This window comes from Gamsiella multidivaricata, assembly GCF_025024155.1.
Source record: "Gamsiella multidivaricata strain RSA 2152 chromosome Unknown BC939scaffold_101, whole genome shotgun sequence".
NCBI classification, from domain to species: Eukaryota; Fungi; Mortierellomycota; class Mortierellomycetes; order Mortierellales; family Mortierellaceae; genus Gamsiella; species Gamsiella multidivaricata.
Window position 1 is genome coordinate 48,058 of NW_026251809.1, and position 22,644 is coordinate 70,701.

General features: G+C 48.5%; 6 protein-coding genes across 6 annotated transcripts; 1 reads left to right on the plus strand and 5 right to left on the minus strand.

Annotated features, from left to right (window-relative positions):
• Positions 1-97: 97 nt before the first annotated feature.
• On the plus strand, positions 98-4,236 carry BC939DRAFT_466811 (uncharacterized protein). Its single transcript, XM_051557693.1, has 8 exons — positions 98-537; positions 638-988; positions 1,747-1,881; positions 2,146-2,857; positions 2,962-3,158; positions 3,250-3,570; positions 3,663-3,977; positions 4,079-4,236. The coding sequence occupies exons 1-8, from the start codon at positions 304-306 to the stop codon at positions 4,136-4,138; spliced, it is 2,325 nt and encodes a 774-aa protein (XP_051407215.1). The 5' UTR covers positions 98-303; the 3' UTR covers positions 4,139-4,236.
• Positions 4,237-6,980, minus strand: BC939DRAFT_532997 (uncharacterized protein). Its single transcript, XM_051561683.1, has 8 exons — positions 6,857-6,980; positions 6,550-6,750; positions 6,262-6,379; positions 6,097-6,171; positions 5,712-5,992; positions 5,414-5,615; positions 4,948-5,322; positions 4,237-4,858 (listed from the first exon to the last, which is right to left on the minus strand). The coding sequence occupies exons 1-8, from the start codon at positions 6,878-6,880 to the stop codon at positions 4,320-4,322; spliced, it is 1,815 nt and encodes a 604-aa protein (XP_051407216.1). The 5' UTR covers positions 6,881-6,980; the 3' UTR covers positions 4,237-4,319.
• Positions 6,981-10,883: 3,903 nt separating this feature from the next.
• BC939DRAFT_481412 (uncharacterized protein) lies at positions 10,884-12,723 on the minus strand (the record flags this gene model as incomplete). Its single annotated transcript, XM_051559022.1, has 2 exons — positions 10,884-12,148; positions 12,264-12,723. 2 exons carry the CDS (start codon positions 12,721-12,723, stop codon positions 10,884-10,886), a joined length of 1,725 nt encoding a protein of 574 aa, XP_051407217.1.
• Positions 12,724-12,753: 30 nt separating this feature from the next.
• BC939DRAFT_389160 (uncharacterized protein) lies at positions 12,754-12,918 on the minus strand (the record flags this gene model as incomplete). Its single annotated transcript, XM_051551879.1, has 1 exon — positions 12,754-12,918. A coding segment is annotated over one exon (165 nt), but the record flags the coding sequence as incomplete, so codon positions are not given.
• A 1,107-nt stretch (positions 12,919-14,025) lies between these two features.
• BC939DRAFT_16739 (glutathione S-transferase-like protein) lies at positions 14,026-16,157 on the minus strand. The gene is made up of 2 exons (XM_051550334.1): positions 15,469-16,157; positions 14,026-14,960 (listed from the first exon to the last, which is right to left on the minus strand). Exons 1-2 carry the CDS (start codon positions 15,746-15,748, stop codon positions 14,512-14,514), a joined length of 729 nt encoding a protein of 242 aa, XP_051407219.1. The 5' UTR covers positions 15,749-16,157; the 3' UTR covers positions 14,026-14,511.
• Positions 16,158-20,470: 4,313 nt separating this feature from the next.
• BC939DRAFT_466834 (Metallo-dependent phosphatase-like protein) lies at positions 20,471-22,405 on the minus strand. Its single transcript, XM_051557694.1, has one exon. The coding sequence runs from the start codon at positions 22,133-22,135 to the stop codon at positions 20,621-20,623; it is 1,515 nt and encodes a 504-aa protein (XP_051407220.1). The 5' UTR covers positions 22,136-22,405; the 3' UTR covers positions 20,471-20,620.
• Positions 22,406-22,644: the final 239 nt, after the last annotated feature.

Genomic DNA, 22,644 nt, shown 5'->3' on the forward strand with positions numbered 1-22,644 from the left:
AATCTCTCTCCCCTGAGCCTGGCAAGAGCAAGTGGCTTTGTAGCTTTGTGGAGATGAGGTAAAGGCCTCCCCTCCCCCATCATTCTCTTTCCCTTCCCTTTGTCCGCCTATCCGTTCATCCAGCTGCCGCTTTCATCGGACAAGCACATTACGCTAACAACCTCATCAAGCATCAACACCGATCTTTTATTCGATCAAACCCTTCAAGCGCAAGCAAGTGTCTTTATTGTGGCCCTTTGGTTGACTGCTGTCGTTATTCGCCCTCACAGTCCGCACTCAATTACCCGAGCGGCAGCCAGAGTCATGTATCAGCAGTTCCAGCAACAGCCGCAGCACTCCCAAGGGAGCCAGCCCAATGGAGGACATCAGAACAGAGAAGGCGTAGACCCAATTCACATTCGACAGCTATACAGGAACGAACTTGCGACGCTGACGTTCAACTCAAAGCCGATTATCACCAGTCTGACGATCGCCGCACAGGAGAACATTGGTGTGGCCAAGGTTATTGTTCAAACAATCGAGGACAGACTCAGAACCGTAGGTGAACACGTTATTTTCAGCGTGCTGCCTTGTCGCCACGTCGTGGCGGTCTTCAGTAGCTCACGATCCCTGCTTCTTCATATTGTTCGCTTGATAGGCACCACCAAACCAAAAACTGCCTACGCTGTACTTGATCGACTCCATTATCAAGAACGTTGGCGGACCCTATCTGCATCTGTTTGGACGATCAATTGTCACTCTATTTCTGGACGCGTATGCAGTTGTGGATCCTACCGTTAGGGCCAGCTTTCAGAAGGTGTTGGGAACATGGCCCAATTGGAACACTCAGCTTTTCCCGAGAGATGCCATTACAAGAATTGAGCGTGGAGTGATGTCGATTCAACAGCAGCAGCAGCCATTTCAGCCAGCGGCAATGCATGTCAATCCTCACTTTACGGAACCGCACCCACGGGATAATGCGTTCAATGCTCAGGATCCTAGACAAATGGTAAGGAAAGCATATAACAAGCATTGGAAAAGACTGTTTCGTACGACTATTGCATGGTCTAGGGCTTCTTTTTTCTATCCATGTGTTCGCATGTACGGCCATCGAGACTTGCGGACACCTCTGGCCGGCCAACAGGACAAGGGATACGACCTATTGCGCAGCGTCGCTTGGACAACAGATCGTTGGTCCACAGAAGATCAATGGCTTCGCTCTTTCTCTCAGACCGAGATCGGCTTCTTTTCTCTTTTCGCTTTTCTTTCTTTTTCTGGCCTTGTCTTGCTTCAAGAATAAAAAAAAAATGTGGAGCGTCGGCATCGTCAGAACATCAAAACGCAATTAATCTTTGGGAACAAAAGAACACGGCCACCAATACCACCCAAGCTGAAAGGACGCCTTTGTTGAACCAAGGAAGACTCATGAAGGATACAAATCAAAGGGATATATTTGCGGATGGGCACGACTGGATGTATTGCTGTATTTAAGATAGCTTTGCCTTAGAGGTGTCTTTTTTCAGGATGGAGACTCCTACTTGCTCTTTACTTACTGCCTCTCTTTAGACGCCTTTGTCTGTCATGATCAATTGACTTCTGACCATCTGTATCTTTACTCTTTTCTGCGACATCATTGCCATGTTTTACATTGGCATGCTTCAAATTGCTTTTCGGGGCGCTTTACGTGAACTTTCTTTCGCTTTACTGATGCCTGGATATCACGTTCGAATCCATATATGACGAAAACGCTATCTGTGGCCACTCCAGAACCGTCCGGCCGAGCCCAGCGTGGATAAAGTCCTGATGCAGGACATTCAATTACTTCTCCTCCATAAGCAGCAGGCGATCATTGCCAACCCAGGGGACCAGGCTAGTGCCAAGCAAGCGACTATACTTCAGCAGGTTCGTGCTTCTCTGTTCGTTGTTAGCATAACTCAACTGTATAGAGGCAAGATGCTCCTATTTCTCATGTCGATAAAAAAAAAAAAAAAAAAAAAAAAAGGGCAGAAAACTTCATGCCTTGCATAAAAGAAATGATATCGTTGAGATTGCCGGTTATCTCTTTACCATTATAGCAAAACATGATTGCGAATGAGGATGATTCCCTTTGCATCTGCGATGCACTCCGCCTCAGATCCTAATGTGTATGTGCTTTTTCAACTTTAGTTGCTGAATATTGTGCAGACGACTCAACTGACGCCTGAAAATGCCAACATGATCAGGCAGCAGCTCTCCCAGCTCTGGACGGCCACTCCAGGTCTCCCTGGGTATCCTCCAGGGGCGATGGGTCAGAATCTCGCTATGGCGCCGCCTCTACTGCCACCTAATATGATGATGGCGCCTTCCAACAGCGTCGCGCCATCATCGTCGATTATGTCCGTTGCACCACCAGTTCCACCCTTTCCCGGTGTCGCGCCACCGCTCTTTGCTCCACACTTGCAACCATCTCCCGGATCATTGTCTAGCCCTATGGTCCCGATGGCATCTCTACCGACTCCAATGCCTATTCTTTCAGGGAACCTTCCGATATCTGGAGCGGGAATGCCCAACATGCCATCCGCGCCCGTCATGACTGGAGTTGTCGCACCACCACCGCCGCCTGTGGCATCTACCCCATCAATACCACTACCTACTACTGCAGCTGTACCTATTCTGCCCGGACAAGCGAGCGATCTGTTTGCTAGTTTGATGCAGTCGGGTCTGTTAGGACCGAACGGCACGTTGAACAACCAGCTCTTGCAGAATGCTGCCAACATGAATCGCGCCCCACAGTCACCTATGGTCGCCACGCCTCCACTTCCAAGCGCGCCTCTTGACCGCGTGGGCCAGAGCGAGCAGGATCAAAGCATCATGTCTCTTGGACTGATCGAACTTACGAGTCAGGATATTCAAAGGTTACAATGGCGGTGATTGTGTTTGTGCGAACATCGATATATGAACACAACTCCATTGACTGATCATCATGCTTGTGTTTTTCTGTAGGAGGGCGACCAGCGTCTATCCAGGTCATGTACGGCACACCGCCCTTGCAGTGCAACCAGTGCGGCTACCGATGTCCTAAATCTGCAGACGCACAAAAGAAGATGGATGCGCACCTGGATTGGCATTTCCGCCAGAATCGTCGTATGAAGGATAAAGCCAAGAAGAGCCATTCTCGAAGCTGGCTTGTTGGAGAAGAGGTATACATGGAAAACACTAATGGGCATATCATTTGCTCCGCAAGCTTGGACTCTAACTCGACTCATCGTTTTGGACCCTGTGTTTCACTAGGATTGGATACACTCTCGAGAAGGCGATTTGGGACACGGCCAGCAGCCTGTGTTTTTTGATTTCGGGTCTGGCATGAGCAAGGCCGTGAGCAAGGACGAGTTGGCGCTACAGGAAGAAGTCGCGCAGCTCAAGGAACAAATCGTATCTGAGACTTCGCTTGTTCAGGATCTACGCGGGGATGAGAGAGATACAGTCACAGTCCAAGGGGCTATGAACACCATTTCTAAAGGCTGCTCAGTCTGCAAGGAAAAGTTCATCAAGATCTGGAACGAGGCTGAAGAAGAATGGTCCTACAAAAATGCAAGCGTCGTCGATAAAGTGGTAATTGACGGCTATTTTCCTGAATTTGATGATCTGTGAGTTGGCGTGGCATTTGCACTTAAAGAAAATGACTTGTGTTTTCATGGATATAGATTTATCATGCAACCTGCCATGCAGATCTAGTTCGATCAAATCAACGCCAGGCTGCGTTGGTAGAGGCTGCATTGGCTGCAGCGGCTGCAGCTGCAACGACAGCGAGCGCAGAGGCAACTCCCCAGCAGACCAACAAAAACGCGTCGTTCCTTGTGGAGCCAAAGATGGAACAAAAGGATACCAAGGCCGACGACCTGTTGCTGTCTGATACTACTCAAGTCGAGCAATGGCCCGATATCATAAAACAACAACACTCTGTCGACCAAGAGATGACTGGAGCAGACTCCGATTTGCCGCTATCGTTGAAGCGCAAGGTATTGCAAAACTAGCTGTGGCACTTTGCTTACTTTTGCCTCGCTAATAACAAGTTGCTTCTGTTGTTAATCTGTATCTTCTTTGTGGCATCATGGGATAGCTCGAGATCGACCAGCAAGAAGAAGAGCAGATGGCGACAAAGAAAACTATTCTTGCGTAGGACTCTTGATAATCTGCTATCTATCTTGTAATAAAGCACTCACGAATAAACATGGTGCTTGGTACATTTAGTAAGAGCAATCGACATAATTGCAAAATATGCCCGCGAACGATTGCCGTTTTATTATGATGCGTCTAGCAAGGCTTCGTTTGATCTCTGCAATGCTTGTTCTGGACTGTGATCAGGGTGCTTCAATCATCTCTGTGTCCTGTTCAGCAGCGACAGCGGGGGTTGTATCTGCTGCTGTTTCCATTGTCGATAATGGCGGAGCTGTCTCTTTTTTCTTCAACTCTAAACCCGCAGGAGCGACCGTTTCCGAATCCATGACAATATCTTCGTCCTTCCCAGCTTCAGTAACGGGTGCAGTCGCTGGCACAGGCACAGTCTTTGCTTCTTCAGATCCTGCCTTTGTGGTTGTTGCAAAGGTGATAGCCCTGGATGGTTCTGACATGCCGTTTTGGTGTGCTCCATTGCCATTGCTTGCAGCGATACCAGCAGCATTCACAATGTCATGAGCCGACTGTAATTTCGTAGCCGCAGCAGGAAGTATGTCGACAGTACCACGGGCCCGTCGGCTCGATAAACCACCCACCGAAGATTTGGATACCCTTCCATGCCGCACTGATTTTGAATACCGAACACCATTCGATGCATTAGTCTCCTCATCCTCCGACTCTTCAAACTCGTTCTCTGGCACCACTCTCTTGTCCCATAGTCTCTCTATTAGCGCAACAATAAAAACTATGATAAGGCGAGCGGAACAATAAAAACTTTTCGAAATATCTGGTAAGCACTTTACGATTACTTACGAGGGACTCGCTTGTCTGGATCGTCCTGATCCTCGTCATCCGACAGATCCAGATCACGAGGCACAGGCTGCATCTGAACGGAAGGTGCACCCTTTGACCGTGCCAAGTTCTCGAAGACCTGCTGTTTGATTTTTTCCAAGTACTCAACAGTGTTCGCGTTGTCCATATTGCTTGGTTTGACGTCGAGTTCGTAGTCTGGTCCAAAGTACTCGTAATAATCATTGAAGGGCATGTCTGGCCCAACCTCCTGTCCCACTGCGACGCCGGTCTCATAGCACCACGCCCTAGCAACATTGCGCATTGTGTATCCTCCACCTCCAACCATCAGCAATGGCAGATTCAGACTCTTCACAAACTTGACGCAGTTTGCATGACCTAAAATATCATACATAACGTGCGTCTCAGTCTAATAATTCGGAGCAACAATAGCAAATTAACGATATGTAAGCAGGAGGTCTCCTCTTACCCTTCATAGACAGATTGAAGCACCCAAGCTTGTCGCCACTGAGAGAATCAGCTCCGCACTGTAGTACGATCGCGCCGGGCTTGTACCAGTCCACTACATGCTGGATCACCGGCTCAAAAATGCTCTTGTATGTGACATCATCGATTCCGTCTCTCAGTGGAAAGTTGACAGCATAGTACTTTCCTGATCCTGCGCCAACATCCTGAAGATATCATAGAACAGCGGTAGCAATGAGTTAGCAAATCCATTCTTTGCCATTGTAGCCAGTTCAACATCTCTACATTGCTTCAAACTGTACCCTGACTTCTCCTGTGCCTGGAAAATACTCTCCATGCTTGTGAAAACTGACGGTCATGACACGGTCTGTGGTGTAAAATGCCTCCTCCACCCCATCCCCATGATGGATGTCAATATCGATATAAAGCACGCGTGGATGATACCTCAGCAGCTCCAGGATGGCGAGCACGATATCGTTCACGTAACAGAATCCACTGGCCTCTGTCTTTTTGGCATGGTGAAGGCCTCCAGCCCAGTTAACCGCAATGTCGCATGAGCCATTATTCAGCCTTGCAGCGCCCTCTGCTCCATATTCACCAAAAGAATGTGAAGAATTGAGTCATACTAACTTCAATGTCAATCATTTGCGCCAGAAGAACACCAGTACTGTGGAACACTGAGCTTACCCATAGATCCCCCAGCAGAGAGTTGGCAGTATTCAAAGAGACCCTCAAAGATTGGACAATCATCTCCTACGTTGACTAGATGAAGAGGTTTCCGATTTCGTGGTCAATCTTCTGCATCTCATGACACTGAATAATTTCTCACGAATGAAAAAAATTCCTGGTTACATTTCATTTGCTCTTTGGCATAAGCGTCCATGTTATCAGGCGAGACCCGGGACAGAAAGTCGATGTACTCATCCGTATGGAAAGCCGTCATTTCTTTTTTGCTTCCGGGGCGAGCTCTCTAGCAATTGCAAAACAGAAGCAAGCTAATAGATCAGAACGATGGTCACTCGCTTTCATCTAGTAACAACTGTTCTCGGGCAATTGATCAACTGCAAACGAAGCAGCGGACGATTGTTCTCTCCGGCGTGCATCCAGGGGCGCTGCCCCTTCCAAGAATATGGCTCTTACGTAAATTTCCATCTTATTGTACAATCCATAATTCATGACCAGACTGTGGCACATTCGGATACGATGAGGCTTCATAGGGTGTCCAGGTCCATAATGATAATTGCCAATGTTCTGGTCGTAAAAGTAGGCGACGCGCTTCTTGGGCTCGGCGCTTTGTTGTCCTGCTACCTGCATCATTTCCATATCAGCCCGTCTTGCAGCCTTTTTTTCCGTGTTCCCGAAAAAAGAGAAGATAAAGAATCATATTAGCGTTGCTGGAAAGAACGAAGGACGTCTCATAAGTCCATGTGGTAGAGTTGCGCGCTACCTCTGATTCGCCTCCGCGAGCCATGTGTTCGAGTGATGTTGTTTCTTATACCGGAATCCGGCTGTGGGAGAAAGGCGTGTGTTAGGAGTGAGAAGGAGAGAGAGAGAGAGAGGAATTGAGGCAGGGACAAGAATGAAGAAGAAACAGAGCAACAGAGCGACAGATGCAGAGAAGTCGAGAGTGGGATTCGCTAGAAACCCTTAAGGAGCGTTATCGCCAGCTGCGGCACGTTTATTTCCAATCAGAATCCTTGCGCTCCATGCACCCCCATGCGCGTGCTATCTCTCTCTCACACAACGCACACGCAGAAAGCGCTAATAGGCATTGCATTTCGATAAACACATACTGACAAATATTCGAGGTGTTATATTTATGGAAGTTAAATCTCATGTCCCGCTGAAAAAAGAGGAATGGTATTCCCAAGCCCTAATAGATATCCGAAGGACGCGTTATGCTATTGTCCATTCATTCATTCCTATTCAATGATTGTTCATGGCTTCAATACGATTTTATGCCCGCAGAAAGTCAGGGTCAAGTAGATACCAAGGTAGCAGCCGAGATCAACGAGATACAATAAACCCTGCTATATGGCGTAAGATAATGGCAAACAATGATGATATTTGCTTCATGTCGGATTACTTGTTAATTAACTGCTATAGAACTAGGTTTCTAGGTGTATATGTGAAACTACCCTCCCCCAAGGCAACCCCAGGGAGGAAAGGTATGAGCCTCGGTAGGAGTAATCGATATTATTTTATAAGGCTCATATAAAGGTAGTCGAAGAAAAAAAGTAACAATCTCAGCGAGTGTCAGGCATATCGAGGAAAAAGAGCATAACTTCGTACTGTAAGGAATTGGAAAGGAAATAAAAAAGTCCAGTCTCAATGAGAATAAAACACGCTAGCGCTTATGAATGCTTCAGCTGCGTAATTACTCAGCGCTCACAAGCTTTATTCCTTTGAAGCTATGCATAAGGAAAGCCCTGGATATAACAGATCAAATCAGTCGTTTCTGGAGTCGCGACAGTGCTTACGATCTCTGTGGAATAAGTTTAAGATTGCCTGTGAAACTGACTTGCTTCTTTATTCATGACCAAATAAAGAACCAGGTCGTTTTTCACAGGCAACTCTAAAGAGTCTACGCTTAAAATAAAGGACTAGTACCGACTCATATTACGAATTAAGGTAATTAAGGCTTGAGACGGGTCTACTCCCATTTTCAACTGCAACCAGTGGCATTTACTTACCCCACACTGTCACCCGTACTTTAGTCAGGTTGCGTCCCCGTCGCACCGAACCTCATGCGACTACGGCCGCCATCCAGGGGATCTCGACTGCCAATCACGACTCGACCTACGGCTTCTAGAAAGACATAGCAACGAATAGTGTTGCTCCTCAAAGTCCAATGTCCGTATCAAGTCACGAGTGCGCTCTCTTGTCTGATCAAGTAGCCCTATAGGATACGTCTGGCTACGCACGCGTTCCTAATGGAATAAACCTTGTACTACATTCCCCATGCGCGGGGTCTATTAACCAATCGTTCAGACACGTATACTCCAAGGCTTGCCTCAGGTCTCAGCCCCATAAAGCGTATAGTCCCATCAGAGCCATAGATTCTCAGTCTGTAATACAACATCTCTCTATCCTGGTCCCTGCCCTTGCTCTTTATTCTGCATACTACTTATATGGCTGCCTTCTGCCAAGCATTAGGCCAAATCAAACAGAAATGATATGTGGATGGGAAGTGTGAAAGAGGGAAGCAGAGAGGTCGACAAGGTAAGAAACGTATTGCAGACTGAGGTTCTATGTTATGGATGCCACGGTTCTATGTATGCGATCTATGGTTCGTCCCAGCGTTCTTTGGACTCGTACAACAAGGTGCGACATGTATTTGCTAGGAATAGGACAATGGACTAAGGCAAAGTGCAATGTACTCGGCAGGTATACAGTGGCTTCCAAAATTGTCCGGATGTTTTCGGCTTTTTAGTACAGCTGCTGCTACTCGGCAAGCAGAAGCGCTAGAAGGCTGTAATTCCAGAGCTATTGGCCAATCAATGGCGGACATACTACCGACGCTCAATGAAAGTAGGTCGTATTATGGTAAATTTCTGTAAGATGTGAAAAATAGTATCCATCCGAACAGTTTTGAGAGCCGGCCCTCTAATGTACGATATTCGACTATCAGCGCTTGATGTTAGCGCCCTTGCCCTGCTAGCTACTCTGAAACGCCCTGGCATAATGCGGATCAAACTCTGGCGAACTTCCATTATTTCAAATTTGCGTAATTCACTTCCAAAACTCCTGCAGTCCTTTGATGGGTGGCTTCACCTCTTCATCTCCTCCTGCAATTGTTTACAACAGTAGCTGAAAAGACGGCTGATGATAATATCCCTACATCTCGGTTATGAGACTCTATTCAAATCGATATTCGCCTTTTGGCTCGCTGATGACGCGGTGTAATGTTGAGTGATGTTCCTGGATAGAGCATTTACGCACAAATTCACTTGTCATCATCCGCGCCATAGCTTCGTAATCAGCCATAGATATGTGTTCGCGCTTGAAGACACGGTCCCTGGCCTTTCAATAGCAGTGAAGGGACCCCCCTAGAGAAGTAGTTCGTATTTGCTTTGCGACGAAGCGAGCTGTCTCATTGCGCTGAAGTATCTATTTAAGAGCTCATACATTTTCACCTTAACGTTAGTGTAGGTTACTTTGAAAGAGAACGGCTATCGGTACGGAGTCCAGGGCTGCATGCGCGAATTTACCATATGGGAGTGATAGCCATGATCATATTTTTATGTAAGTTTTAGCAACTTGTGGGTAATGAGCACGGATGAGTTTCTTGACGCTCTCGTTCTATTTCCGAACAGACATTCCTATTGACGGTAATTTAGTGCTTTGAGAAAACAACAATAATAATGCGTTGTGGGCCAGCACAAGTACAAAGCGTCTGGATATATCACCTTAAAGCAATAGCCTTGGTTTCTGCGGATATGGCGAGAAAGGTCTAGTGGTACGCAGACTCCAGGCTATGATCCCAGCATCAACAAACACGCTCACGTCGTGTCTATCTTCGTACAGACATTTTTTAGCGATCAATGTACCACTTTGAAGAACATTGCTGTGAGAGCTGCAGGTGGGTGGCGCCTGAGCTTACCGCTATGGAGGAAAAGCATAGGCTATGCATGGAGCAAGAAGTCATGGCACTTGTACATACGCCCGAAGATACTCTGAACGCGTATACCTGTCTATTTTTCACGAAGATGCTCCGATTAGTCATCAGTCTATTGCGTTAATGGGCATCGTTGCGAGGATACAAGTGCGATGTGTCTAGACATACCGCTTTGAAGGAAGAGCCTGGTTGCGCTATTGACGATGAACCCTTGGTTCCATCTAAACCTGATCTGAGCGCCTGTCCCACGTCTGTCGCCCGCACTGACATTCAGCCTTGTGTTTAGATTATTACTTTAAAACAGTTACTGTATGCTGTCAGCGAATAGGTATCCAAGCTTACCAAAGACACGAGACCGCGTCGCGGCTTAAAGAGTGCTGCAGACCACGCAAGCGAGTGTATCCTATATTAGGCACACGCGTCCTTGAGGATAACGGCTATCAGGTCGATGCTTGCGTTAAAAGTTGGCTCGAGCTGATATCATGTTGAAGCACGTATGGAGAAAACGATGAAGCTGTGTGGCGCTTGAATATACCATAGATGTGAGCCATCTCGCGCGACCAGGATGATACTGCGCGCGCGGAGTGAATGGGGCGATTACTTGGAGGTCGCCGTTGAGATTAAAGGCTCTCAAGCTGAAAGTCGCACCTCTATTGGCGCGAGCTGAGCCAAGATCCCTTGAGAAGGAAACTTCAGTTCACAGACATGTCGATGATGGTGACGAAGTGCAACGAGGATCATGGTGAGGTCAATGAAACAAATAGTCTTGAGACTCTCCTTGCAAGGTGACGATGCCATATCCTTTGTGCTACATTTGTATACTCAGCAGTTTATTTAGCATCACTCTTTACGCTGTCTAGATGCCTGTAAATCCGCCCATTGCGCTCTGGGGCATTTCCTCCGCACCCAAATTCACACTCGGCGTCAATGCTGACACCAGCAGACCTTGTGCTACTGCATCCTGTCCAAATGACGACGACGGCGATCTGGTTCCACTGGCCGCGTTGGGTGGTATCGCGTAATTCGAGCCATCTACCATTGATATTTGAATCTCTCGCTGGTCATATCTCTGCATTTGCTGTTGTTGTTCCATTGGCTGCTGATAGCACCTGTTTGCTACAGAATACGGACTGGCGGGCGGCGGAACTTGCAATGGCATCATTCCTCTTTGACCATTGATCCCGCTCAAGGTGTTCGAATCGTTCGATACATTCAGAGGTGAGCTGCTGTCCACACCCATATATGAAAACGGAGACGACGGCCGCTGTTGTTGCTGCTGACTGTCCAAGTAGCCCATGGCCGAACCCTCGCTCGTGACTGATGTGAGAGAGTCCATATGAGCGCGACCCTGTCCAAATGCGCCTTCGCATACGGCCATATTGTTCTGCGAAGAAAGTGATGGCTCTGAGTTCATTGACGCAAAAAATGACGAATCTTGCTGCATGGAGGACCGCAATCGCTGCTGTTGTTGCTGCTGTTGTTGCTGCTGTTGTTGCTGCTGTTGTTGCTGCTGTTGTTGATACTGATCCCGGTACGGTAATTGCTGCGCTGGTTGCTGAAGCGGATGATACTGTGCTTGCGAATGTGCTGTTGTCAGCATCTGCCCGCTATTTGCCTGAAATAAGAACGGGAACACCTCACTCTTTGTCGTTTTCAGTTCCTCTGCAGTTCTCTTTATCAGCGGAGGTGGGATCGCTGTTAACTGTGTCTCATCCCGTTGTGACGCCATTGCTGCTGCCGCAATACTCGTATATTTCCTCTGCTCAGTCGCCCCAGTCTTAGCCTTCACGCTCGAATTACGGGACTTGCGTCTCCGGACCTTATTGATATCGTGGATCCGAGTGTGCTCCTTCAGGACATCGGAGCGTGAGAACTGTTTGCCGCATCCTTCGTGCGGACAAACAAAGGGCTTTTCACCGCCGTGCGACCGAACGTGACGAGCAAGATGTGCGGAGCGGGTAAAGGTCTTGTGACAGTTAGGCCAAGGACAGAAATGGGGCTTCTTGAGAGGAGCGACGTCGTAAGGAGTTTGAAGTGCCGAGACGGGGGTGACTGTGGACGGTGGGACAATGGGGGTCATATCCATCATCACCATCATGGATGAGCCCATTTGTTCCATCTCTGTAAAGTTGAATTGAGGCGTAAAGTATAAAAAGGGCGCATTAGTGATCATTGTTCCGGGGAAAATCAGGGTTTGCGCAAAAAAAAAAAAAAAAAAACAAGTGTTCATACGTACCGTTTTGTCCAGGAAGCGACATTCGCTTGTAATAAGGTCCTTCTTGGAGACGTGGCGAAGAATCTTGACGGGTGAGATCCATGCCAGTCTCAAGTGTCAGTAAATGGCTGTTATCCCTCTTGACTGCACAGTTTGCTGTTATCGGAATAGTATCCTCTGCGGCTGGGGAAACCGGGAGCTGTGGCACCGCAGAATACGAGGATACCATGGCAGGATCTGACGTGGATGTGGAGACCAAAGGTAGGTTCAACGGTGTGCTTGATTCAGTGAGAGGTGTGGGATACGGATATGATGCATATCCAGATGAGGGTGACTCATACAGGAATACTGGAGCTGAGGGGGGAAAAGGAGCAGTCGGTGATTCCTCGCAAGGGAGAAGAACAGTCGGTGTCACTGTGGTGCATGCGAGCGGTGCGGACTGAAAGATGGATGTCATATTGCCTGGCTGGGATCCGGCCATGATATGATTATCTTTCGAGACTGAGTTCGTATGCGTCTTGGTGTGCCGAGTGAGTTCGTCGCTGCGAGAAAATCGTTTGATGCACCCAGGGTATTCGCACACATGTGTCTTCTCTCCGGTATGTGTTCGAATATGTCGTTTGGAGTGTTCAAGACGATAGAATGACTTTTGGCAGACAGGGCACTGGAACGGTCGCGCTGGCTCATCCGCACCATAAAATCGAAAAGATTCTTGACTGGGAAAAGGTGTGGGCAGCTGTGATTGTGGGATAGAAAGATAAGATGGCTGAACCGCATTCGGAGAGGCGATAGTTGCGGCCGAAAAGTTGGTCGGTGTTGAAGTAGTATTTGAAATGACTGTGTTTGCGGTTGACGTGAAGCCCACGGAAGAAAAGGCCATGATCTTGCCTGCAGCGATCAGGGGCCGAAGATCCGACGTTGCAAACTGTGGCGTGGATTTTTGTAGAGTGAAGGGGAGGCTGGACTGAAGATCGGCAACCTTTGGCACTGATGTCGAGGTCGAGAAGAGATAAGGATCTGAGGCGAGAGTGCAGATGAGGCTATCTGGGGAAAGTGATTCCGACGAAAGAAGCTGGATCAGATCTGGCAAGAGTGGTTCGGGCGGAGGGGTGTAGGGCGGGATGCAGTGTGAGGAACAAGGAGAGGAGAGAGTCGATTCGGGAGAGAGTGGAGGAGATGCTGATGGTGATCGATGGTCGGAGATGACCTGCGATGGGTCAAGGAAGGGTGGAAACTCTGTTAGGCTGCTGTGGTGGATACTTGGCATTTGAAAGGAAGAAAACGTGGTTTCTATGAAGGAGGGGGTGCCAAAGTCAAAGTTCGCTGGTTATTTCTTCTGCATCAAACCATAAAACCGGTAATAAAGTGCAGTGAAGGCAAGAGCAGCGAGGAAATGAAAGTGTGAACCAGAGTGCGAATGAGGAAACAAACAAAGAAGAAATGAACCTTGAACAAAGTCAACTTTAAAAAAGTATCGCTCCTGGGCCGGTTCTTTTTTCGTTTAAATCAACGATGGGTTACGGCAAAAGGAAGAAGCAGTAGGAAGGAAAGGCGGTAATGGTCGGATGCAAGTGCAAACTGCGAACTATGGGAAGGGGGCGGTGGTGGGCGTAGCCAGGGAGGGGTCCGGGAGTCTGAACGTCAAGCAATGAATTACCGATACTGTGGATAGGGCGAAGACCGAGGATGTGAGCAGTTTTGCTCTGCGTACGGAAATAAAAATATCCAATAGGTTCAAACGGGGAATGGACGTCCTGTGTATGTGTGCAGTTACAGATGTCTTTTTAGAAGTGGGGACACCGGAGCATCAGGCTGTGTTATATAGCCAATTACGGAGGGACTAAAGCGGAAAAAGACCGCGCGCGGTCAATTAGCAACACAAGAACCAGAGACAACAGAAGTGCCGCCACCAATCCTGGCCCTCGACATTTCGATCATTTATTGGATCCCCCGGCTCTGTCTCTCCGCACTCGAGTCTTACTAAACCTACAGACAAGCCACTCGTCCATTGACTGGTTGCGCCGAAACCGCCTTTGTTGCGACACTTGGAGCAAAAGAAGATTACAGAAGGTCCAAGATCCTTCCCAGCAAGCTGGTCCGTTTCATACGCATCTGATTCTGGCCCAGTCTGGATTCTGAGTACAGTGACACATGCAAGGTAAAGTGAGGCCAAGTAGTACCGCGGTCTTGGCGGGGTGTGTGCAAAAGGAGTCTTTATTTTTGAAGATGGAATAGCTGTCGAGAAATAGGAAACAGGCTGTTGAAGAACCTACTTCGTCGAAGGGTAGAGCTCATCGCGAGGGATGATCTCCGTCTCGTGTGAGGCGAGCTCCTCCCACTCCCTCATATACTCGTTCTTCAGCATGTGCTCGACATAAGCAGCAGCGTGCTTGCCTTGGATCTTGGGTCTCAGTCCATAGGAACGCAAACGGAACATCACAGGCGCATACATGGCATCCAAGGCAGTGAAGCGACCAAATAGATAACCCTCGTCGCTATCCTTGGCAACAGCCTTGGAGCGCAGACCCTCCCAGATGCTGGATAAACGGTAGATGTCCTTCTCAACCTTCTCGTTGTAGAACTTGGGGTCGAACTCACGTCGTTCGCGAAGGTTCATGGCGTAGTTTCGGATGGCGCCAAAGCTGGTCGCCATCTCTGCGGAAAGTGAGCGGGCATAGGCACGCTCATATCGGTCGCTGGGCCAGAGCTGTGGATAATCTATGTAGACGCAGGGTATATTGCTACGGCGATTAGATTCCCATCCAACAACATACTTTGGATTTCCACAAGGTCTCAAGCTGTGGGCCACTTTATCCTCCATCCCAAGCGAACCACCTGCACTATTTCATCCGATACATCACCATGCAAGGTACCGGCGCCTCCGCAACACAGGCACGATCCTTAGGCCTCTAGGCTTTCCTTGTACTCCATCTCCACATATCCCATTCATTATTTGCAAGCACTGAGTTAAAAGGTTCCCACACCCATGTAACGCCTCTCCAAATCCCCTTTAGAGACAAACCCCCACCTCTGTCGTTCCTACCCTTCATTTTGTCTCTCCTCTCTTTATTCAGTTGGCGTTCTCATCTATCAATGACGACCCCTATTCCCAAGAAAGAGTGAACACAGGTCGCAGTTGGTCCCACTCTGTGTCTCATCCCATACCCAGTTTTCTTCCATGGGCAGCCATGGAATCAAAGTCCTTTGGGCGACTGAATAAGCGTACCTTCAGCTAGATACTCCATGATCGCAATCGATTCAAAAATAATGTGCTTTTCGCCACCAGCTCTCTTTGACACATGAAGAGCGGGGACCTTCGAAGTAGGACCCGCGCGACGCATTAATTCGTCGGCAGCAGGCAGGCCCAGGTCTGGAATCTCCGGTGTTCCAACGATCAGCATCACGGTCTCAAACTCGATCTTCAGAACCCGCATCGCCAGCCAGGGTCGGAGGGACCAGGACGAGTAGTTTCGGTTCAGAAGATAGAGACAGAGATCGAACGACATGGCTCTGGTTATGATATGAGGGTATAGGGGGTTTCTTCCAAGAGCTGAGGACAGTGGGCGCCTCAAAGGTTGATTCGCAGTTCGGGATGGGGATTCGGAAAGCAAAGGAATGAGTTGGGCATTCAACAACCGGCCTCGACAGGACCTCTTAAAATTCTCACGCTGTTTTGGATTCAGCGGACTCTCTTTATTGCCTAGAACCGTTGCTTGGATGACACTAAAATGTTCGTTAAGATTTAGGAAGGAAAGAAATCTATGACAATTTTCTTTAAGTTATGCCACTCCGAAGGTAGTTGTGAAGGCAAAATGGCTCCGAAAAGTGCCTATTGGCATAGATATATCCTGATCGAGGGGATACGGATCGGTCGCTGGGAGAGTCCTCCCTGGGTCACCATGACCGTGATGGGTCCCGAGGACAGTATAGCCAGGATAACTTGAACTCTGTCTAATGCTTGCTGGATATCATTTATTTACTAGTAACGTCCGCGCCCAATTCAGAGGAATACGCGGGCATATTATTAATACAACGAGCAAAGATAGAATGGCTGTAACTTACAAATTGTTCATGGAGCTTTCAAGCCCAATAAAGCGTGTTGTTCTAGCGATGTCCACGCGGCTCCTACTGCGGTTTGAATGTGGTATGTGGTGACTGATGGGCTGGGGTCTGCTGGCGTTTGACGCTTCTGACCCTTGTTCGCTGCGGCTGGTGTTGACGGGTCCTAGTCAACTGCTCGTGGACGGACCCAGGACTGGTGTTGTTGTTGTAGGACTTTGCAGAGGCATGTATTTGTCAGGCCTCTTTTGATCCAGTAGTTGTGTTTGGCATACGTGGGCTATGTCCCCGCTCCCCACTGCATCGCGATCGGACAGCACACGGTATCCGGGACAACATTTAGAACGAAACGGCAGCTTGGCCAGGAACTGGTTACAGTCCAGACGGAGACATTTTGCGCTTGTATAATACTCATGTGCACCCAGCACGACATCCCAAGCTCTTTGCCTAGATAGTGCAGGGAGATACGGGAGTATACATTAGACATTCATCATCTTCGGAACAGCAACAAAAGACACGCATTAGGACTTACTCTCATGACAAGTCGTTTTTCAAGCGCTGAGTGCTTTGATGCTAGTCTGGTTTTGAGTGTTGAATCAATGCAAAGAACTACATTCTTCCAAGCTGCCTTCCTCCAGCCCTCCGGCCCTCCGGCTCTCCTATCCACCTGCCATGCACAAGATACCCTTGATGGAATAATCTAAATATGCAACCTGCACTTTTTTTGCGTCCCATGTCTTTTTCTCAACCATTTGTGTCCAGGAAAGCTGAGCAAATAGTCCAGAACATTGATTTCGCTGTTAATCTTGTTGATGCTCAGAGAACTGCTGCCGTCGCTACTGGTGGGGGTGGGGGTGCTGGACACGTTGGCACTGTGGCTGGATGCTCGGCCGCTCGGGTTGGTCATATTTTTAAAATAGTTGTCAAGTGTCCCCATTCTGAAGCTTGGGATCCGGCTTTCCAGCTCATCCACCCCTGCACTTCGCTTCCTGTCTTGTAGTAGTGAACAGAACGTTATCGCGGGTTTATAAAGGAAGGACCTTCGTATGGTGAGAATATGATGTTTGTTGGGGTGGGCAGAATTCAGTACGGAGGCCGTCAAACTATTTGGTTCCCCAGGGTCCAGCTCTACTACGTATAATGGTATTATCGGCTGGGAGGCGATCTTCCGGATTATCGAAATACACCTTGATGTTGTCAATCAGCTTCGATCGTTGCCGCCAGTTGATTCCAACACGCGGGAGGAGGGGGAGAGGGGGGCTCGACGTGCAAAGTACTATGTTGCGACGAAAGCAATACTTGCGCTGCGTCCACAAGTGGCTCCAGACCCACTCCTGCAATGATGCCCTACCCTTGGCTGTCATCCAAATGTATGTCACCGTCGTCAATGTCAGCGTCGTCCAGATCAACGAATCCATCCTCAGTATTGGAGCTCTCGTCCAGATCAACGTATTCACCCTCGATGTTCAGATTGTCATCCTGCGTATCCTCATCGTCAGTATCATCATTGACATCATCCTGGGTGCTATCCTGTAGCGCTTCCCCATCAGTCCTCTTGGCAATTTCCTCTGCGGCTCTATTGGCGGTTCCCGGGCGTAAAATGGAGGTGTTGTAGTCGAGGATGTTAAAGACAAGGGCGTTGGTTGAGACTGTTTGTGGCATAGTCTAGTTTATCCTTCTACGCAACGATGCATAGTTCGGAGCGGTGTTTTTATATTCTAAACTAGTAGAGCTGCCCGTGGCACACGCCACGGGTCCGAGACAAAAAATAAGGTAGCTACACTATTATAAAAAAAAAGGCTTTATTGCACGTTCAGCAGATTTCTACAGACGATATTTCGGGTATAAACGCCCTCCCTTCCATCTATGGCGCTATTTCCGACTAGAAGCTTGAAGTTGTCTCGGTGTTTGCAATGCGAGAAACCGACATACAGTTGCCCAGCACCAAAGACGTGCTGAGGAAGGTAAACACCAACGTAATCAAGTGTTTGTCCTTGCGGCTTGTTAATGGTCATGGCAAACGCAGGCTTGACAGGAAACTGGCGCCTAGTGAACTTGGTTGGCGTAGATCCGTCGTCCAGGGTCGTGAGAGGTATGCACGGAATAAGCACCGTTTGATTCTTGAAGTCACCGTTAAGAATCTCGGCACTGATGTATCTCCAACGGAGTGATCGAACAATCAGACGGGTACCATTGCAGAGACCGGATTTGCCGTCCATGTTTCGAAGGAGAATGATAGGCTGGCCCACCTTCAACAGCAACTCGTGGAGAGGCATACCTGGAGGATTATTGCACGTTGAGCTTTCCATGATCTGGAGCAGGGTTTTGAAAGTCGAGTGGACTGTACGACCTCCTGTCAAGACCTGAGCAGCAATTCCAGATGAGGCAACTACGATCACGTCCCTCCTCGGATGTGGGCAATCAGAGTGTTGTACAAAAAAGACTTGTCCGCTTCTCTTGGTCCATTAATAAAGAACACCTTTGCCACACCTTCGTCCTTGTTATCCAGCTCTGCTGTAATTGCAGCTTCACAGTGCTTTTTGATCGTCTTTGCAGAGATCCAGGTCATGAGCCGCCTTAGCCGCAAGCGCCTCAGTGTCGAGCTCTGCATGTTGTCCAAGTTTGTCACTGTTAGGTTGGCGATCGGTGAGGCTTCGAAAGTCTCGAGGCATCTCTTCATAGACCGCCAGACTGGTCCCAGCTCCCTTCAAAATCTCGCTGACGTGGGACAGTGCAGTGCTCTTGGCATCCTCCAGTAATCGGGCGATCTCCAGCATTCGGGCGATCTCCAGCAACGTACGGAAAGTCCTGAGATAGATCATCAGCGAACGATTCCCGTAATTAGAGAGGATTGAATGGGCTGCATAGATGTAGAGCCATGGCGAAAAGATGGCGTAAGGTCGCGGAACTTTAACGCCTGTTACCAGATCCTCAGTGAAAGGCCGCCATGCAAGGGGTAACGCATCTAAATCCATTGCGTTATTCCGGCGATTGTAAGCGGTAATTATGTCAGCGCGCCTGGTGAGAGGTATAAACACATCCCATAAAAAAAATAACTTGTCTTTCGAGCGTGTTACTGGGCTTCTTAGGGCAGTCCTTTAAGGCGATTCTGGAGTGGCCAGTTTGGTCGCATCTGCATGTCCGAGACGCTTGGAGAGGTCCTGCGGCAGGGGCAGGTGCCAGGTCCACATGCTCTGGTTCGTCCAGATGGTGATTAGCACGCTCATGCCGCTGCTCATTTTCGCGGGCGCACTGGGCGGCATAGGCGAGAATTAGCGCTGCACGCCTGATGAGAAGTACATCAGCGGTTAGTTCAGACTGTTTTGTTAGTCCACCCCATAAAAAAAAAAAAACCTGCCTTTCGGGCGTGCCACTGGAATTCTCAGGACAGTCCTTGAAGGTGATTTTGGAATGGCCAAGTTGACCACACGTACATGCTCGAGGTGCTCAGACAGATCCCGCAGTAGGACTATAAATTCGATAAATTCGTGCCGAGTCAGCATGGGGACCAATATCGATGTAAAAAGTAACAAAGACACACTTCACATACGCTTGGTTGTATGTTGTATCCATGCTTTCGGCAGTCATTGTAAGAGGGATGCAGCGGTTGGAGGAGGAGCAAAGGGAATGGCTTTGAGCGATAAGGGTCAAGCAGTGAATATGTAAGGATGAAGGGTGTTTGGCAGTGGTGGATGTGGGAGGAAGTTTATTTTTGGCGAAGCAAAAATTGTGTTTGGTAATAAAGAGCAAAGAGCCTTGAAAAGGGCTATCGATCCATGAGCCATCGAGATCTTAACATCAAAGAAAAAGCACTGCAAATTGATATGTCTATTTGTTAGATTCATTGGATGTGTAAAATAGTCTTGAGTAATTCGTCAAAGCTATCGAACCACCATCGATATCATCCATCATACCTAAGACTGAGTACCCACTGCGGCTGTTGCGGTGCGGAATGAGCGAGGGACACGGTGACATGAAATACCTTTCGGCCATGCGTAGTAGGTCTGGCGGTCGTGGTTTTTCTTTCACTTTTCGCACTTAGGAATGTTGTAGCGGTTTCAGAGTAGGATGGTGGTAGGTGGCGGTGATAGAGACAAACAGAAAGAGAGAGAGGTGAGAGAGAAAGACAGAAAATATATTTTTTTATTTATTTATTTTATTTATTTTTCTGGGTCTCGAGTCCATCGAATCTACGCGACATAGCAGAGCATCCTCTATCCAACTTTCAGCTTGTAGATAGTAGATTGCTTTTTTATAGTAGATTTTTTTATTTTGTGTGGAGTAGTAGTCGTATAGAGCACTGGCTCCCTCTAGTATGCTCATACCTCTGTTCTCGAGTGCAAAACAAAAGCGTCTAGACGCGTCCCGCAGTCGGCATCATAGGCCTCCCAGATCAGCCTACGGTCGCCCGTGATCTTCATGAGCACATAGTGGTGTCGCAACATGGTTTTTCCTTCTGCCCATACCGTATAGTCCTCGACCTGCTCTTTATCTAATGAACCTCCTGCACCACCAATAATGGTGTACACCGTATGATCGTCCTGTCCACGCATGTAATTATGTTGATGACCTGAAATCACTAGGTCGACGTTGTGCTTCTGAAACAGGGATACATACCGGGTCCGGACAAAGGATCCCCAGTTCTTCTCGCCCTTGTCCACCCACGCGTCCTTCTCCCAGTACTGCGTGTAGGGTGAGATATGAACCAAGACGACCCTGAACCATGCCTGCTTCGAGGCCTCCGACCTCAATTCCTCCTCGAGCCAGCGATCCTGTTCACGCGCATCGAGGTTCGAGTCCAGGACAATGAAACGAACGCCAGAAAGTGTATAGGCGTGCCATGTGCGCTTGCCCGTGTATGGGTACAGTCCCTGAGGATCAAAGTCATGGTTGCCATGAGTGTAGATCAGAGGTGTTGTCTGGCCGATTTTGAAGTAGGAGAGAGGTGAAGCAAAGTCCGTCTGCCAGTTGTCAAGTGAGTTATAGTCCTGAACCGCATCGCCTGCATGGATCAGATAATCGACCTTGTGGTGCTCTGTCATTGCTTTGAGGACCTTGAAAAACTGCGCGACCTCACACTGGTTGTCAGAGACGGCTCCAAAGCGTGCAATCTCCCGATCTGCGATCAGAGGCGGGTTTGGGAGATGAGAAAAGGTGTAGGATCGGAAGAGATGTGACATGGCTCTTGGAGGAACAATAGAATAGGTGATATTGCTGTTGACGGTCGGCATCCCGGAGAGTGTTGCGGTATAGACGACATGGGTTTTGTCCAATACAGTAAATGATGTCGATCCATGCGTCTCATCCAAGTCGACCTGACCGCTATGCTGAGCGGCTGAGACCCAGGTCAGACCCATCTCAGGCAGTTTGCAGTTCATTTCCCAGATCACCAACACTGTTGAACTGTCCTTGACAAAGAGCATTGGATCCTTGCGATAGGAGCAACGCTTGACGTCCCAATTGAACGCCCAGTTCTTAAGCTTGAAGCCAGCCAATGCAGACCATGTCGACATGTCCTGGAAGTAGAGGTAGAGTAAGAACAGGTACAAACCGAGACAGACCACGATCGGATACCGGATCTGTCGTCGACGTCTGGGGATGAATGACAGGCCTTTCTCGACCCAGTCCTGGATACTGTTGGTCGGTCCTCCGTGGAGCATCATAGGATGGCGACTGTGAAATCTGGATCCCAAAGGCCCTGATCCCGTTGCAGAGGGTGGCGTGGTTATAATTGTCGGCGTAACAGCTGTGGAGATGGGAGCGGGTGCAGGCATGCTTTGTCGGCGCTGGTGCTGTGTTGCCATACCAGTCTTGCTGGCACTGAAACTAGACATTGTTGCTGATGCCTGTATATGTTAAGAAAGATGAGGACAAGGCCAAAACAGCGTTCCTGGACGATGTGTGATGCCATACAGACAGGGTCCAGTGCGGGGTTGGGAATATGCTTACTTTGGGCTGGCCCTTACAAGGCGAGGTCGATCGCTGTTGTTTCTTGGCGATGATGTTGCTGTTGCTGTCGATGAAGTGGTAGTGTCGGCGCGGGGATGCGATGAAGAGGGTGCAAAGGAAGATGATGGACCGATCCCATTCGACCTCATCCAGAAGAGGAAAAGGGAGCCCCTTTGAAAATCCATTCAGGGCTCTCATCTTCCGTGGACCATTCACATAGCATTCCTCTCTTTTTCAAGCGATATTATTATTATTATTATTATTATTATTATTATTATTATTATTATTATTATTATTATTATTGCTGGTATTGCACTACTGCAGTTTGTGTTCCGGATGTGCGGGCCCCGGTAGTCAACTGGAGACCATCAGGATCTACCGGTAGGATCAGTGC

Bases quoted from the DNA above. Each gene is read 5' to 3' on its own strand.
- BC939DRAFT_466811 (XM_051557693.1), top strand. From the start codon at position 304: ATGTATCAGCAGTTCCAGCAACAGCCGCAGCACTCCCAAGGGAGCCAG. The intron at 1,882-2,145 runs GTTCGTGCTTCT...TTTCAACTTTAG, and splicing joins AAGCGACTATACTTCAGCAG to TTGCTGAATATTGTGCAGAC. The intron at 2,858-2,961 runs GTCAGGATATTC...GTTTTTCTGTAG, and splicing joins TGGACTGATCGAACTTACGA to GAGGGCGACCAGCGTCTATC.
- BC939DRAFT_532997 (XM_051561683.1), bottom strand. From the start codon at position 6,880: ATGGCTCGCGGAGGCGAATCAGAG. The intron at 6,380-6,549 runs GTAAGAGCCATA...TGCAATTGCTAG, and splicing joins ACAATAAGATGGAAATTTAC to AGAGCTCGCCCCGGAAGCAA. The intron at 5,323-5,413 runs GTAAGAGGAGAC...ATGATATTTTAG, and splicing joins CTTCAATCTGTCTATGAAGG to GTCATGCAAACTGCGTCAAG.
- BC939DRAFT_16739 (XM_051550334.1), bottom strand. From the start codon at position 15,748: ATGTCGTTCGATCTCTGTCTCTATCTTCTGAACCGAAACTACTCGTCC. The intron at 14,961-15,468 runs GTACGCTTATTC...GCGTCTACATAG, and splicing joins CATGGAGTATCTAGCTGAAG to ATTATCCACAGCTCTGGCCC.
- BC939DRAFT_466834 (XM_051557694.1), bottom strand. From the start codon at position 22,135: ATGTCTAGTTTCAGTGCCAGCAAGACTGGTATGGCAACACAGCACCAG.